This window comes from Chrysemys picta, chromosome 7 (genome assembly GCF_011386835.1).
Source record: "Chrysemys picta bellii isolate R12L10 chromosome 7, ASM1138683v2, whole genome shotgun sequence".
NCBI classification, from domain to species: domain Eukaryota; kingdom Metazoa; phylum Chordata; order Testudines; family Emydidae; genus Chrysemys; species Chrysemys picta.
In genome coordinates, this window is record NC_088797.1 from 18,709,671 (window position 1) to 18,725,717 (window position 16,047).

At 42.6% G+C, this 16,047-nt stretch overlaps 1 protein-coding gene across 22 annotated transcripts in view; it reads right to left on the reverse strand.

Moving 5' to 3' along the window:
• Positions 1-510: 510 nt before the first annotated feature.
• Positions 511-16,047, reverse strand: part of TMCC1 (transmembrane and coiled-coil domain family 1) — a 191,856-nt gene continuing 176,319 nt past the window's right edge. For all 22 annotated transcript variants that reach the window (XM_065550877.1, XM_024105000.3, XM_065550866.1 and 19 more), the window contains 2 exons: positions 8,246-8,381; positions 511-4,770 (listed from right to left, as the gene is read on the reverse strand). In XM_065550877.1, the coding sequence (XP_065406949.1) occupies positions 4,456-4,770; positions 8,246-8,381 (451 nt within the window). In that variant the 3' untranslated portion in view covers positions 511-4,455. The remainder of the gene's footprint in view (positions 4,771-8,245; positions 8,382-16,047) is intronic.

The following is a 16,047-nucleotide window of genomic DNA, read 5'->3' on the forward strand; positions in this document are numbered from 1 at the left end:
CTCAAGCCTATGGAGTTGGATGGGCTTTAGAGCCCAAGCTACATCATTGATACGACTAATTTTAGCATGATCCCCACTACTGCAAGTCTGTCTATCCAGGCTAGGGGGCTCACTTTGAGCTGCAGTGTGGACGTACCCTCTTTGCTTCAGTTCCCCAGCTGTAAAATGGGGATAATAGTACCTCCCTACTTCACCAGGGTGTTGTGAGGATAAATACACTAAAGATTGGGGGGTATCCTATTACCATAATGGGGGCCAGATAAATACCTTAGATGGCTAGACAGAGGGAAATGGCCAAGACTCCACACATATTGGTGGTGGTTCTTCCTGTGTGATAGCCCACCCTGTATGTCTGATTACAGGGTGGTGTCCAGTTTGGGGACTTCTGGAGAACTTGACTTGAATTCTACGTGGTTATGAAATGTCTCAGTGCATTACAATATGCTCTCTTACCATTTCCTTGTCTTCAGTCACCCACACTACCTTTGAAAACAACCAAACCACAAACAGTTAATAGCTGAGGTCTTTATTTAAATTTTTTTATATACAGTAAAAGTGTCGCAGATGAATCTGTGACGATCAGACAAGACATATGTAAATCTCTCTCAACAATTAGCAGCTTAAGATCTATAAACTACAGTGTTACGTTCACAAGTGTCATTTCTGTACTTTTCAGACCGTGCAAGTGAGTTTTTCTGTTTTTGTTTATTTTTTTTACACTTAAAAAACACACTTACAGCTAAGTCAGTTGCCTACTACGATACCACCTGGCATACACAACACAGACACACATAGGGTTTTTAACTCTAGCCACATTCAGAATTCACTTAAAACTGGCAAAGCCATCCAATCTCAACACAGATCCCTTCATAGCTTGGCTTCTTCTGTTATAATGCTGCTTTTTGTTTAATATTTTAAAAATGCATATTTTTCAAAGCTGAAAGACAGTCTCTCTTCTGGCCCAGTGCAACAATGTACAGAACTCACCATTTAATCTGATCAGATCTTAAGTATTCACTAGATTGGAATAAACCAATAAAGTAATTGCTGTGAACATGCTCAGCATAATTAAATTAATGAAGCTCAAGGGAAGGAGAATTTTGTAAACCTGTCTAAAAATGGATTTTTTTTTTTTTTTAAACACGAGACAGGAGATGGGGGAGCAGGTGAACTTCATTTGAACCATGGAATATCATTTAACAGTCACTTCTTTTTGAACTAATGCAGATTATAGTCTCTCCTTCCTTATATGCCCCCGTGATATGTGCTAAACATATCTAAGCAATTTCAGAATTGTTTCAATTCCCAACATGAAATGTTCTGCAACTCAAAGAGATGGTCACACAAGTTTACATACATAGGGAAGGATGATAAAAGGTTCACATGCACACACACCCATGGAAGATACTGTCTTCTACAAGTCATCCAGGAATGATTCACCTTAAAGAGAATGAACACAACCCACATACAAGGAAAAGGAGCTTTAAAGCTAGAATCACATTTCCAACAATATAATCATTGTTAAACTATTAGAAGTCATCACAGAACTTCCGATTGAAGGGGGAGGAAATAAACCAAACATTCTGCTAATGAAAGGCAAAAAACCTCACACTAGTCCTGTTAGAATATTAAAAAATAAAAATGGATGCAGCATCACATATGGCATTAACTGCAGACAACTTTTTGGAATGGAAAACTGTTGGAGAGAGACACACAGACAGACAACATTGTCCAGGACCAAGTAAATGGCCTTCACAAAACAGTTTTGGGGTGAACGTTCCATTACTTCTGGCAAATTGCTTCTTTACTAAAGAAGATTAAACACAACAACACCCAGAGACTGTAACTGAAGGTAGGGTACCTAGCAGAAAGCAGGCAAATACTTCCTTCAGACATTACCAGGATGTGGGATAAATGAGTGTAAAAATCGGCTGGCTTTTAATTCATTCCCAAGTTTGTTCATGCACTAAACCAACTGTAAACTTTTATAGTGTGACCTAAACTATAAAGAGGTGCAAAGACTGGGCTTCAGAAATATTGAGGCAACAAAGCTCTTAGATCGTGTGTCAAGGGTTTATTACTCTGATCTCCCTACCTTTGTTTCTGAGGAAACCTAACAGGAACAGAGTATTTTTATATGGGTGGATGAAAATTACAGATCTAATTTAGTCAGACAAGGGCATTAAACCCCACTGAGTTTTGCCGTAGCTGGCAACTGTCATCTGCTAAGGGAATTGTTTATATATACCTGCTCTCTATCTGCAACTTTTGTGGAAATAGAAATGATTATTTTTGGCTTGAGTCAGTTGCAACTGGCAACTTGTTTTTAACAAAGACAGTAGTGGATTAGTGCACAGTGACAAAGTGAGGTGTGCTGGAATTGTCACAGGGTACCTGAGTTTAAAGACAGAAGTGTGGCTATGAAGGTGACAAGCTGAATCTCTGAAGGAGGAACAAGGATGGTTGGGCAGCAGAGAACTTTCCTCTCCTGGCTGGCAGTGATCAGAGTATTAGGACCTTCTTCCCAGCAGAGAGGGAGGTGCTAACCTAGATCTGGGGAATTTCCTGGGGCTTGGGGTAGGCACAATAGCATGAATTCCTATACTTGCTATTACATATCATTTTAAGTCACTTGGCCATAATTTGGTTCCTACATAGAATTTAGGCCAAGGGAGAAGGAGAACAAGTCTGATTAAATACTGCAAACCATGTGAAAGAGAATCCACGAGTCTTATTTGTGCTCAAGGACTTTCACTGGAACTAAAAACGACTTTTTCCAGTGGAAACAGATACTGAGCCAGATTTTTTTTTAAAAAATCCTTCAATATGAAAACTTGCCAGTAACAACAGATCACTGGGAAAAGATGTTGCTGTGACTTGAGTCATATTTGTAACTGACATTTCCTCTAGTGCTTTGACAACGGAACTGTATTAAGTCCTTGCCTTCACGGCTGCAGGAAAGGGGGCTCTATGTGGCAGGCTACATGGATACACAGCATACAAAGAAGTTCTAAACATAAAGACAATGATCTTACCACAGTCTAATGGGATGACAACTTTGGTTTCAGTTATCAGAGGTGCATTTAAAAATAAATTATCAGGGATAATATGAGAGGATCAGTCGTTTAAACGAACTATCCCTTTAATAGTTATTCTCTCTTTAAGAATCTGTCTTTCCCCAAAAAGGGATGAGGAGAAATTCCTTGTTCTAAGGAAAACATTCTGAGGCCAGGTGGACAGATTTGGGAATGAGAAATCTAACACCCCATGCCTCCCTCACACCCACAAAAAGGACAGGAAAAAAATTGCATGACAAAAATGTGCGGAGAAGGAGGAAGTTATGATGCTGCATCTGCAAGCCCAGGAGGACAGTTAAATGGCATGGGAATAGATCTTCCTTCCTCAGACCGGTGTCAATAGAAACTACTTTCCGTCCTCCTCAAAACTGTTTCAGGACAAGACTGCTCACACTTAATTATTCACGCAATTCTTCATTTAAAAAACATCACTTCTTTATTAAAGAGGAAAATAATGACCCTCCCAACCCCTTCCAAAAAAACCCCCAATAATAATAATAATAATAATAATTATAATAAAAAATCCTATTATAGAAACAATAAGGAAGCACTGAGAGTTTGAGTATTACACTCTTCAAGTATGCTGTTCGGATTTTTTTTAAATCTGTGAATATACATATATAAAAAAAACCTTAAAAGTGCGACCAAGGGCTTTTGCTTAAAGATAAGTATTTAAAGGGCTACTTCAAAATACTGTAGTATGACTGTGCAGTTACTGTGTGTACAGCATGACGCTTCCACTTTGTATGCTTAGCAAGACTTAACAGGCCTCCTAGAAAATTATTGTGTGTCAGGTCAGCACAAATGGCCGACCCAGAAGCTGAGTTGGGGGAGATCCGTGCGTTGTTTTTTCTCTCATTAAGGAAAAAAACAAGCCACCCTGAATCCATACATTCGGACATGGAATGTGAGCAGGCTTCACAGTAAACATTAGCGTTACAGATTCGCTGTGGTACCATTGTACAAGGCTGTGCACACTAGCTTAATCTTTGCTATTTTTAAGCTAACCACGTTCTCCTCTTCCTAACAGGTTTAGTACTGTAGTTCAAGCCATAATTTAAATTGCCCATTGGTGTGCTCCAAATTTTTATTTTATTCTTTTGTACACTTAAAGAATCTTAAGATTTGCATCCAAAGAGAACCATGCTACATAAAAATTATCCAGGATTCTTGCCAAAAAGAGTTCTTGAATAAAATCTAAAAAATACTATTGCAATGCATCTCGCAGAGAAAAATGTTATTCTAAATGTAAACAAATTCACTCGGACACTTTAAAATTTCAGCGGAAGAGTTGCTGACTAATCTTTGCTGCGCTCACTTGCCCGTGAGCGCCAGGGTAGGTGGGTCAGTGGGGCGATGCAGCTGATTCCTTGCGCCATCATCTGGGGGGCGACAAGAATCGTTCCAAGTAGCCAGCGACGGCGTCCCAGTGCTTCCACATAAAGGCAATGAAAACCACCACAAATAAAGTGCTGAACGTCCTGTTGCGAGTTTTCATGAGGGGGACAACGCAGTTGGCCACGGTAGAGACGAAGACTAGGAGAACAGCCATGACCGCCAGAAGGATGTTGATGAATTTACCCAGCAGATTTCTGGCAGTGGCATTTTCCAGGCCCTCCAGCTGCACCACTTGTTGCTGTTGCTGCTGAAGTTCCATCTTGGAGATCCTGGTCTGACAGGCTTCTAGCGCCTCCTGTTGGGAAGAATGGAATGGTTATGTTTTCAGTGTTCACATGGTGAATCATAGCGGTACTTAAAGACTAATTGGTGCCTACTGTCATGTGGCTACATTCTTTGGGTCCTGCTCACCTGCTGCAGGATATGAGTCACTCAAACTGATTTCATATCCTGCAGCAGGAGCAGAGGAACCCCGTGCCATTTCTCATGATTTATGAGTGTCCCTCATTAAGTAGGAACTGCAGGTTGCAGCAAAATACCTGATTCTGATCTCATTTATGAGTGTTTCTCCACTGACTGCTCCATTGACTTTAAATTCTTGATTTACTGTGGTTTTCATGTGTGAGACAGGCTAGGGGTTATATCTGTTTCCTCAAATTGATTTTGTGGAAAAAACCCACCATGTTTTATTTCAGCCTCCCTTTTGAGTGTTAACTTGTGTTTCACTGTATATTGGAACAGTTTTATTAGACTGCATCATCCCTCTTGTGTTGGAGGAGCCTGACACGTAGCTGTCTAACCCTGAATGAAGACCATCAACAATTGAATAAGCTTCCCATATTAGGATGATGGAGGCTCTCCTCTGCTTACTGTTAATGAACCTCTGTAAGCAATCCCACAGAGGGTGGGAGAATGGAAAAACTCACCAGAAGGACCACGAGGTGTTAGAAACTGGTTTCAAAAAGAGACACTCTCTGCCAGAATAAGTAAGGTTGGCTGGGAGGGATCTGGACCCCTGCAGGACACTGACCAAAATCCAAATAATATTCAGGAATGGCAAGGACACTGGATGGAGGGTCTTGTGTTCAGATGTTTGTTACTCTTCAACAGATCTGTAAATCACATGTACTTCCTAATAGTGAAGTGTGTGGGTGTTTAAGAAGCTACTTTGCAAAGCCCATCTGGTATTTCCTGTAACCGTCACCTAGTTCCCAATTAATTAAACTATGAACCAGAGCGCTCATGTGGGTTGGGTCTAATACCCCAGCCTGGTGACTGCTCACCAGGGGAAATTCAACCAGGGCTGTAACAGAGGCAAAAGTATTTTCCACCTCTTCAGTGCTATCAGACATTTTAGAAACAAAACCAGATTCTGCTTAGAGAGATCAGAGATGGGAGCTTTTCAATCTTTTATTCCTCTGTTCTAATGCCATTTGGGTCAGTAGGTACCATCTGACAGCATCCTATGCAAAATGAGTGTGTGGCACTCATTGTGTTACCTTGGTTGGCAATCTCAGAGATATGTAGGACTGAATGGGCTATGGAAACTGAATTATCCCCTCTTGTTCCTAGAGGTAATCCCTTCACGTAAGGGACTCTTGCGTTACTTCTGCCTTTACTTTGCCTGTTTTGGAGCGAGAGGGCTGTTGTCCAGAGCCCAATGTCCAGGGATGTTAATCTAGCTCCTTTTACAAACACTTTCTAAAATATTGTCTCGGATTCTTCCTCCTTTTCCCCAGTGGCCATCATTCTCACAACACTGAGGAACCCCTCATTTGAACTGAGCAGCACTCAGAGATGATCCCGAATTGGCTTGGGGAGCCACTTTTGAGCAATCTTATTTCCACTACGATAAATCTGAACTCAGGTATCCTACACTGTGCTGCAGACTACAGAGCAACCATTAGGCCAGAGTCCAGGGAGAAACAGGTTCTATCTACCACTTCATTATTTTTAAAATTAGATTTCAGTACCCTATTATGAGAAGTTGTACATTGATTTCCCATTTAGCCAAAGGAACTCTCTCTCCCAACTGTGTCATGTCACCATCCTGCCTAAATCTGGTGTGCTGAAGAATGCAGCACTGGCTAGTGGGTGGATCACAGGACTGAGAGCCAGGATTTCCTGAATTATAGTCTGTGTTCTGTCACTTCAGGCAAGTTACTCATAGTTTCCTCATCTGAAAAATAGGACTAAGATTTACCTCTCACAGCAGCATTGAGGATCAAGTCATGTTTACAAAGTGCCTCATCAACATGGAAAATTTACATCAGAAATGCTGAATCATGAAACTGAGGTTAAGGAAAAGGCTACTGATGAATCCCACCTCATTTTAAGCTTCCTGTCCTACTCTTTTCTCCTGCCTGGGTAAATTTGAGACAGGTGTACAGCCGGGTCCCTGTAGCACATTTAAAAGTGAAAATCTGATATTTGATAGGGTAAAGGCCATGGTACCACTGTCCCCAGACATTTATTTATTTTAGCTTTACTCTAGAAAGGTCATTGTTACTTGTTACATTTCTGCACTATTGCGTAAAACTCTGATATTGCTGTGGAGGTCAACTTATCGAGGGCTTCTCAGAGGTTACATAATTGGAAAGCAATAGGCAAAACTGATTCAACCAATCGTGCAGTTGGGTCAACAAATGTAGCCCAAAAGAAATCACTGCCCCTGTCTGGTGGAACCAGCTTGTAAGACTCATCTGTGCAAAGGACAGACTGCACTTTGACCTAAAATTCTCCTCACAAACAAAAAATATCCCAAGTCCTCTCCTCAAAACTGAGAAGCCTGTTTAAACCAACAATGTGAATTTAAAATAGCTTAGAGCTTGTTTCTAAATGGGCCTTTGTAAAGCTTAGCTAAAGCCCAGGTACTTTCCCAGATCACTTGACTTTTGTCTGCAGAAGCTCCTCCAACTCTGTAAATCCCGTTTCCACAGGCTACTGGACTCTAGATACTTCACATACTGAAAGAAACTTCTCTTGCAAACACCTCCTTATTTGGGCATGAAAAACAGAATGGATTTTTTTCCTGACTGAACACAATGGATACAGAAAGCCAGCCACTGTTTTCCCTTCAATATCTGTGCTGATTGCTCTAAAATTAGTGACACGCCCTAGAGCAGTCTACTGGGAACACTACCATAAAAACTTCCTGCTCATGTCTCTGCCCACTGGTTTCCAATACATGTGCAAATACTTGTATTATGGCCACCGCCAAAAATGGGAGCATGTTCCCACTGGGCCATAACCTAAAAAATCCTATGATGGGGCAGGTTCCTCTGAACATGGATACATGAACAGTCATGCATATATAGTTGGCAAATACACAATGACTTCCCCTGCATCAAGGCTGTTAGAGAGAGAATTGTGAGAGCTAAAGGTAGATTAAGGTGCTCTTGAAAGCTCAAGGTGCATGACTCTCCCATTAGCCTTTGTTATACTGCTATTAAAACACACACATATGGAACCAAGAACATTTTGGAAAACTAGGGAAATAGGGGGGAGGGATAGCTCAGTGGTTTGAGCATTGGCTTGCTAAACCCAGGGTTGTGAGTTCAATCCTTGAGGGGACCACTTAGGGATCTGGGGCAAAATCAGCACTTGGTCCTGCTAGTGAAGGCAGGGGGCTGGACTCGACTCGATGACCCTTCAGGGTCCTTTCCAGTTCTATGAGATAGGTATATCTCCATATATATAGCCATTGCTACTGTGTGCTTGAGTATTCTGAAGTGGAAGCAGGAACTTGCTAAGCCCAGCCTCTCACCAACCTGGATGTCTCGAGCTCGCTCATAGGACTGATAAGCTATTTTCTCTTCCATGCTGGCCAACTCCTGCTTTAGATTAAGGATCTCATTCTGGTGGAGCTCTGTCAGGTCATTTAGCTGCTCTTCTAGTCGTTCACATCTAGAAGTGAGAAATGTAGGGGAGTTATTTTAGTGAGAACACAAAGGTAAAATTACACCAACAAGAATCAAGAGATGAATCGTGGAGATTTTCCTTGAAAAATCAGCATGGCTGATATTAAATTATTTACATTTTCCTTGCCCCTTCGCTCTGTGGATCTCAGAGTGATTTCGGACAACAAACTATGCCTCCTCACTGTGAGATAGGTAAATCTTGCCCATGAGGTAGGCAAACAGCCCTATTTCAAAGAAGGAGAAACAGGCACAGAGAGATTAAATGACTTTCCCAAGGTTACAAAGGAAGTTAAGGATAGATGTGGAAATAGAATTCAGAACTCCTTAGTCTCAGTCTTGTGTTTTAATCACCCATCACCCTCCATACAACACTTAACACACAGTTTCTCCCCCCACCTCGCCCCGTTATACTCAGTGAAGCAATGTGGAGGATAACAACTCAGTAATTAATAAGACTGATGTCTAAGTCAGAGAATGTGATGGTCTTGTTTGGCATTACATCACTACATGTAAGATCACATGGATAGATTTTTTTCTGAGAGTGATTCTGTCTGATTGGCAAAATTACCATGTTCTATTATTTATGAGAAGAACATGTAAATCAGTAGCTTGTAGGCTCATTTTTTTAAGATTTCCAGTTGCAAGCGGACTGCAAGTGATTCCCATTTCGGGGACAAAGGTTTGAAATGTGAGTTATTCTAAAGGTGAAAAAAGTCTCTTCTATTAGCAAAACGTGCAGTAATTGTGCAGCACTAATCCCACAATGCAATTGTAACCTTTCAAATGTGAAGTATTTTGCATTTATATATAGCCCTTTCATTTGAAGATTTCAAAGTGCTTTACAAGCAATTAGGTTTCAATATCCTCTGTGAATTTAGTTAAAATATTCACATACTTTCTGAAGAGTAAACTGAAGAACAGAGAACAAGGACCCAGAAATCCTAAATCATAGGCACTGTCTAGACTGGCCTCTAAAGTTTCCCTCCATTACTACCACTGGTTCAACTGCATGACTGGTAGCTATTGTGAGAACACTCACAATGCAACATAAAACTTCTACTCTCCTTTTAGAGTTAATATTTGATGGTTTACTAACAAATAGTGGCTGACTGACTCACGGGCTTCTGACTCTATGAACCCGAGATACCCTTAGCATTAATTTTTTGCAATGAAAAGAACAAAACTCAGAAGATGTTTGTTACCTCAAATAGTGGGGCTTTAAAGACTTAAAGACCTCTACCCCGATATAACGCTGTCCTCGGGAGCCAAAAATTCTTACTGCGTTATAGGTGAAACCGTGTTATATCCAACTTGCTTTGATCCGCCGAGTGCGCAGCCCCACCCCCCCGGAGCGCTGCTTTACCGCGTTATATTCGAATTCACGTTATATTGGGTCGCGTTATATCGGGGTAGAGGTGTAGTTTGTGGTTGAAACAGACAGCTTTGGTACCTGAGAGTCTCAAACAATGACAATCATACATGGTCAACCAGTTGGGATGCAAGAGCACATCACTGACTGATGCTGCTCATTCTGAAAAAAGTTCCCAGGCATCTTCGTTGTCAAGATACACCATTGGAAAAAACAAAAGAAAAACAACAAGAGCACCTTGTCAGCACCGGGGAATCAAACAACATGAGTAGCAATGTAGAGATGGATTGGTGAAAAGTTTGGCCAGTTATTTAGAATATAGCTGGTTGCTCCCACCCCACTTCCCTTTCCCCAAAATACTTAATTAAAAAAATAGTCTGCCACCAGCCAAGCACTCAGGATCTAAATTAACACCCCCTCTCCCACCAAAACAAATCAACACAAACCCCTACATGCAGCATGAATTAGGAGGAAAAGTATTCTGCATGTTAATACTTCAAATTTCAAGCTTTTCCAAAAGGTTTGTTAAACCAAAAGGGACTTGAACTTTTACAAAAAATACAGTGATTATGTCTTTATAACAGACATACACCATAGAACAGTTGTTGCCAAGAATCTTAAATCCTGTTTTATTACAAACAACTGGATTTGGATAACTTCAGAACATATATCAATCGACCGGAAACATAAGAAACCCCTGCAAATCTGTAAACCTCAGGATTTGGGCTAACATAATTAGCAAAGAAGCTGGCATCGTGCTTCCTGGACCCTGGAATGCAGGGCTACTGGTTTATTCCGAAACCAAAATGAACCTCAGTGACTCCTGCTTGCTAACTTAACAATGCTGTCCCCACTTACAGGAAGGAGCCATCCCCAGCTTTTGCAGATTGATTTGTTCCCATACTCCCAACTCAACAATTATCCAATACACAGATTTTAGATATACTTATTGGGACTAACCTTACTCTGTTTATTTGATTTTAATTTCCTATTTTGTTTGTAACATCTGTGAGTTTAAGAGTTGGGGGTTTTTTGGGCTATCACATTGGAAAAGGTGAAGAGTTGGTCTTACGACAAAAACGCAGGACTGGGAGCCAAAATTGATTTGAGAAAAGAGAGAAGTTTAGATTAGGTGGTATTACAAAGTAAATACCTTATTTTGTCCCTTGTAAAGTCATCTGTAAAGAGGGTCTCTCTCTCTCTCTATATATATATACACACACACACATACACATACACACACAACATATGTGAGGGTGGTAACATCCATGTGATAATTTTCCTTTATCAGACACATCTGGCTGCCTGATCTGTGCTAATCCTCAATGGGCTATTTAACATTCCTAGCCCCTGAGCAGATTTTAAGAGCTGCCATTTCTTTTTACTCGTCAACCATAAAACTGAAAATCTGGCTCAGTAGTTCTAGAAGTCAAAGGTTATCCCAGCCGTCTTTTAAACAAATATAATTAGTATGAGGTCAAACCAGTTCTAATGACAAAAGAATCGGATACAAAAATTAACGCATAATATTGTAGCAATTTGGTCGATGGGTTTCTCATAGCAGGATCCTGCGAGAGCTAACTGTCCTTTCCAGTGACGCTGGCTTAAACACTCCCCCCCCTGCCCCACCAGTGAGCTGGACACATCCCAACCATATGAGCTCATGATTTTGCTGTGTGCAAACAGGTTCCCCTAATGGGACAGGAACCATGAAAAAACTCCGCAGGAGCTTTATTTCGGGTTCTCCACAGAACGGAAAGTCCCTGCTTCTCTCAGTAAACAACTGCCACCTTTCAAAGGATGAGATAAGCAACAGGCTATTTTGGAGTTTGTTCCAGCTGAAAAAGAAAGACTGCAGAGGACCAGAGCAGGATCTTCCTTTCTGGATGATTCAATTCTAAGAGGAGTGGTTAAACTGCCTGAGGCCATATCAGCTGGCCAATGGGCAGGTAGCACAGGCTTTCACACAGCCTTGGCAATGTGTACACTGGGACAGCTGGAGCAACCTGCAGTGCAGGGGAAATAAAAAGACAGACACAGGAAGAACTGGAGAGACTGCACTAATACCACCCCACCCCAGGGCTAGTTAGCACAAGAGCTATACTGATAGTCAAGAGCTGGAAAGGGGAGGGAATCAGGCAGGTCACGGGAAAACCTGCAGGGTAAGTATTGGCTGGTAAATAGAAACTAAGGCAACATAAAACAAAGGCCATCCACCTGCAAAAAAGGGTTGGGGTGGGAAGGAATTTAAGAAGACTGAGCTGGACACAGAAGTTTGATGGGAAAAGGTTATGGCGCTTGTATTCTTCCAATTGCCAAGACAGATGTAAACACTCAGCAAGAGGTTCTCTCTCTCTCTTTTTTTTAAATTAAGAAGTATTTTAGAACATCTGCACTTTGTGCTAGTATCTGAAAGGTTCTCCAGAAATAGCACACACCTGTTAGCTATTCATAGCTTTTAAGGCCAGCTATGATCAATACAAATCCCCAGCCTGATAAATTAAACCACAATCTGTGTCTCCATCTTCCCTGGAGGATTTATTTTAAGGAAAAAGAGTGGACTAACCGTCCAAACACAGGACTAGGAGTCAGGCGTTCCAGAGTTCTAATCTGAGCTAGGACAGTGGCTTCCTCTATGGCCTTGGGCAAAGTATTTAGCCTCTCTGCTTCAGTTTTCTCCTCTCACAGAAGTGTTAGCTTCTATCTTCCGGATGCTTTAAAAGGTCAATTAAGGGGTAGGTTTTAATAATAAATTCAGTAGTCAGAATTACTACAATGAACTAGTCTGGTTTGCTGTGATTTAGTCTTTCAGATCTTTGCAGATCAGACACTTCCCTGTGCAATTAACAACTTTTCATCTCTGAGTCTCCCCACTACCCTATTGTCCCCTGCATTCAGCTGAATGAGTATTTAAAAGAGGCAGAATATGGACATTACCGGAAGCTGGTTTCCTAAGATGTGTGGGGCTTTGGATAATCTCTTGTGCTTACTTAACATTAGTGTGCAAGAGTCCGCCCCCCTCCCCGCCAATTACAAGTAAACTTTGCTAAATGCTTCCAGGGCAGGACTAACTAGCTCAGCTGACAAAATATTAAAGCCCGACTGCCTATATTGTATTAGTTCAGGCTGCCATTTTGCTTGTGCTGTAGTTTGTATGCAGCATTGTTACCTAAATATGGATGGCTAGTGCTTCATGCGTCCAACAAAATACTAAATTGAAACAAACAAGCAGAACCTCTCTTTATTATGGATTGGCAGATCAGACTTCACATCACTTTGCTAAGGGACCGTAGGATAAAACGTAGGGCCCTACCAAATTCATGTCCATGAAAAATGCATCACGGACAATGAAATCTTGTCTTGTGGGTGCTTTTACCCTATACTATACAGATTTCGCAGGGGATTTGAGACCAGCATTTCTCAAATTGAGGGTCCTGAGCCAAAAGGGAGTTGCAGGCGGGGTCACAAGGTTATTTTAGGAGGGGTTGCAGTATTACCATCCTTACTTCTGCACTGCCCTAGAGCTGGGCAGCTGGAGAGCAGCGGCTATTGGCCGGGCACCCAGCTCTGAAGGCAGCGCCTCACCAGCAGGAGCACAGAAGTAAGGGTGGCAATACGATACCATGCCATGCCACCCTTACTTCTGTGCTGCTGCCTTCAGAGCTAGGCGGCCAGAGAGTGACAGCTGCTGACTGAGGGCCAAGCTCTGCAGGTAGCAGTGCAAAAATAAGGGTGGCAACACCATACCAATGCCATCCTTACTTCTGTGTGGCTGCTGGTGGTGGTGCTGACTTCAGAGGTGGGCTCCCTGCCAGCAGCCGCCGCTCTCCAGCTGCCAAGCTCTGAAGCCAGCGCCGCCACCAGCAGCAGCGCAGAAGTAAGGGAAGCAGTTTCGCAACCCTCTTCCCCCCCACAGATCCTTTATGGGTCAAGACCCCTAAAATTACAACACCATGAAATTTCAGATTTCAATAGCTGAAATCATGACATTTACGATTTTTAAAATCCTATGACCGTGAAATTGACTAAAACGGACCGAGAATTTGATAGGGCCCTAATGATGAGCACTGGAAATGAGCTCTTGTGCTGGGCTCTGGTATCACGCAAAAGCCTGATCACAACAAAAGAGAATTTGATGACGACACTGGCTTGGGCCATCCAGGTTTGCAAAACATACAGAAAATTCACTGCCACTTCAAGATTACAGTAGCCTAAACCCTTTCACGTGGCTTCCAGGACACCAGCATCTCTAAGAGAGCTAGAAGGTGATGCTGAAGACATGGTGCAAATCTACACTAATCCCTGGCTGCTGTCCTCCCCTTTGGGGTGAAGAGTTGGGTCCCCTCATTTCTTGTTTTTCTCAGAGACCCTAGAAGGCACAGCCCAAGAATTCCATCAGATCTGGGCTCTGGTGCCCGGAGAAGCTGGCAGGGGACCTGCCTACAAAGCCATAGCAAGATACTGCTGGGGAGGAGTCCTAGAGTGTGAGGAGTAAGATCCAACGTGTTTTGATGGGGAGACTACTTGGCTTTGGTAGGTGGAGCCTGTAACTGATGGAGAGGAGTGGGTTCCTTTCGGCACCCTTTTCTTTGTACCAGTGGCACTGGCTGAGGGAGGTGCTGCTGCAATAGCTGCCACCCCTCCGGGTTGCTCCACTGAGGCCTTTGGAGTGCAGCCATGGTACCCACTACTTCCCCGCTGTGGCTTTCTCCACCTTCTCCTCCTCGGCTGATACTCTGTAGAGCTTAAGGCACTGGAGGGTAGGAGACACTGCTGTTGGAATGGCTCCACCTCCCTTCTGCCCCCTGCAAAGTGGCGGACACGAGATATGTAAACTACAGGGATACCCTCTGCTTCCACACCATCTCTGCAGTGGGAATGCAACTGTTGTGTGGAATGATTGACAATACATTCTATTTAACCTTCCTTTGCCACTGTGGAGCAGGGGGGCACAGAACCCGGGTCTTTGGATACACTGACAATAGCATGCCTTCTGAGGGAGCTGCTGGACATATGGGAGGAAGGGTTGGGGTTAGGCTTCACTGCTCCCATTTTCCTAGCCAGATGCAGGTCCTCGTCTGAATGGTTGGAGGAGGCAGGGTTTCTTCTACCTTACCTGGGAGCAGGTACAGTTTTTTCAGGGGACAGCAGGGGTTCGATAGCTACAACTGAGGTAGGGAGCACTAGTCTTGAAGTACATTTGCCTCCAAACCCTCTTTAGTTAACTGCTTATCTTGGAGGGGCTCTGTAAGGGGAGACTCTTCCTTGCTATTCGCTTCTTGATCAGGAAAGAGGAGAGGAGCAGTGAGGGCAGAATTTATAGGAGTTATTATGACAGTCAAGCCCGAGAAGACCATGAGGAACTTCAGAGGTGAATGGGCAACATGATGGCAGATGAAGTTCAATGTTGATAAATGGTAAAGTAAGGAACACTAGAGGGAAAATTCTGAACTACTCATACTACTTCTAAATTAACTGCATCAACTCAAGAAAAGGACCTACGCATCAGTGTACACAGCTCAGTGGAGATTTCTGCTCAATGAGCAGTTGCACTCAGAAGGCAAACAAGACACCAGGATGCATAAAAGTGGGATGGAGAACATAGAAAATGTTATATAAATCAACCATGAGGTCTTGCCTATAATTTCATGCGTGGATCTGATCACCCTATTTCAAAACGTATACTGCAGAGTTAGACTGATTCAGAGTGTGGCACAGAACAATTAGAGGCATGGAAAAACTCCCTGATGAGAGATTGTTTATCTGAGAAGGGAGAGGACAAGGGAACAAGTATATAAAATAACAAATGGTATAAATATTGTAAATGGAGAGTTTCTGTTCTCCCTGTCTCATAACATAAGAACAAAGGAGACAGATTCAAAACTCAAAATCCTCAGCTTGTATGGAAGGATACAGTGGCATTAGAACAATTTTTATAGTGCAGCACCCCCAGCACTTCTAGTTCCAGCCCCTCTGGAAGGATACTGCAATGTTTGCTAGGTTTGGGCCTAGCAGCCTATGCACATGCTGGAGAAGGCCCCGGCTCTCTTGTTCAGTTCAGCCATGATATCAGAGAGGAAGCTTGGAGCATGTAGGTCCCATAGGCCACTGATTCCTCACAGGCTATAGTAGCAGCTTTATATACAGATGTATGGTGAAGGGGTTCTACGCCTCTGGGGCTGCTTTCTGACTTTTAGCAGTCTGCCTGATGGATATAGGTCTTCCAATTAAGTGAAACTCAAGAGATGGTCAGACCCACATATAGAGGTGACACACACTGCAG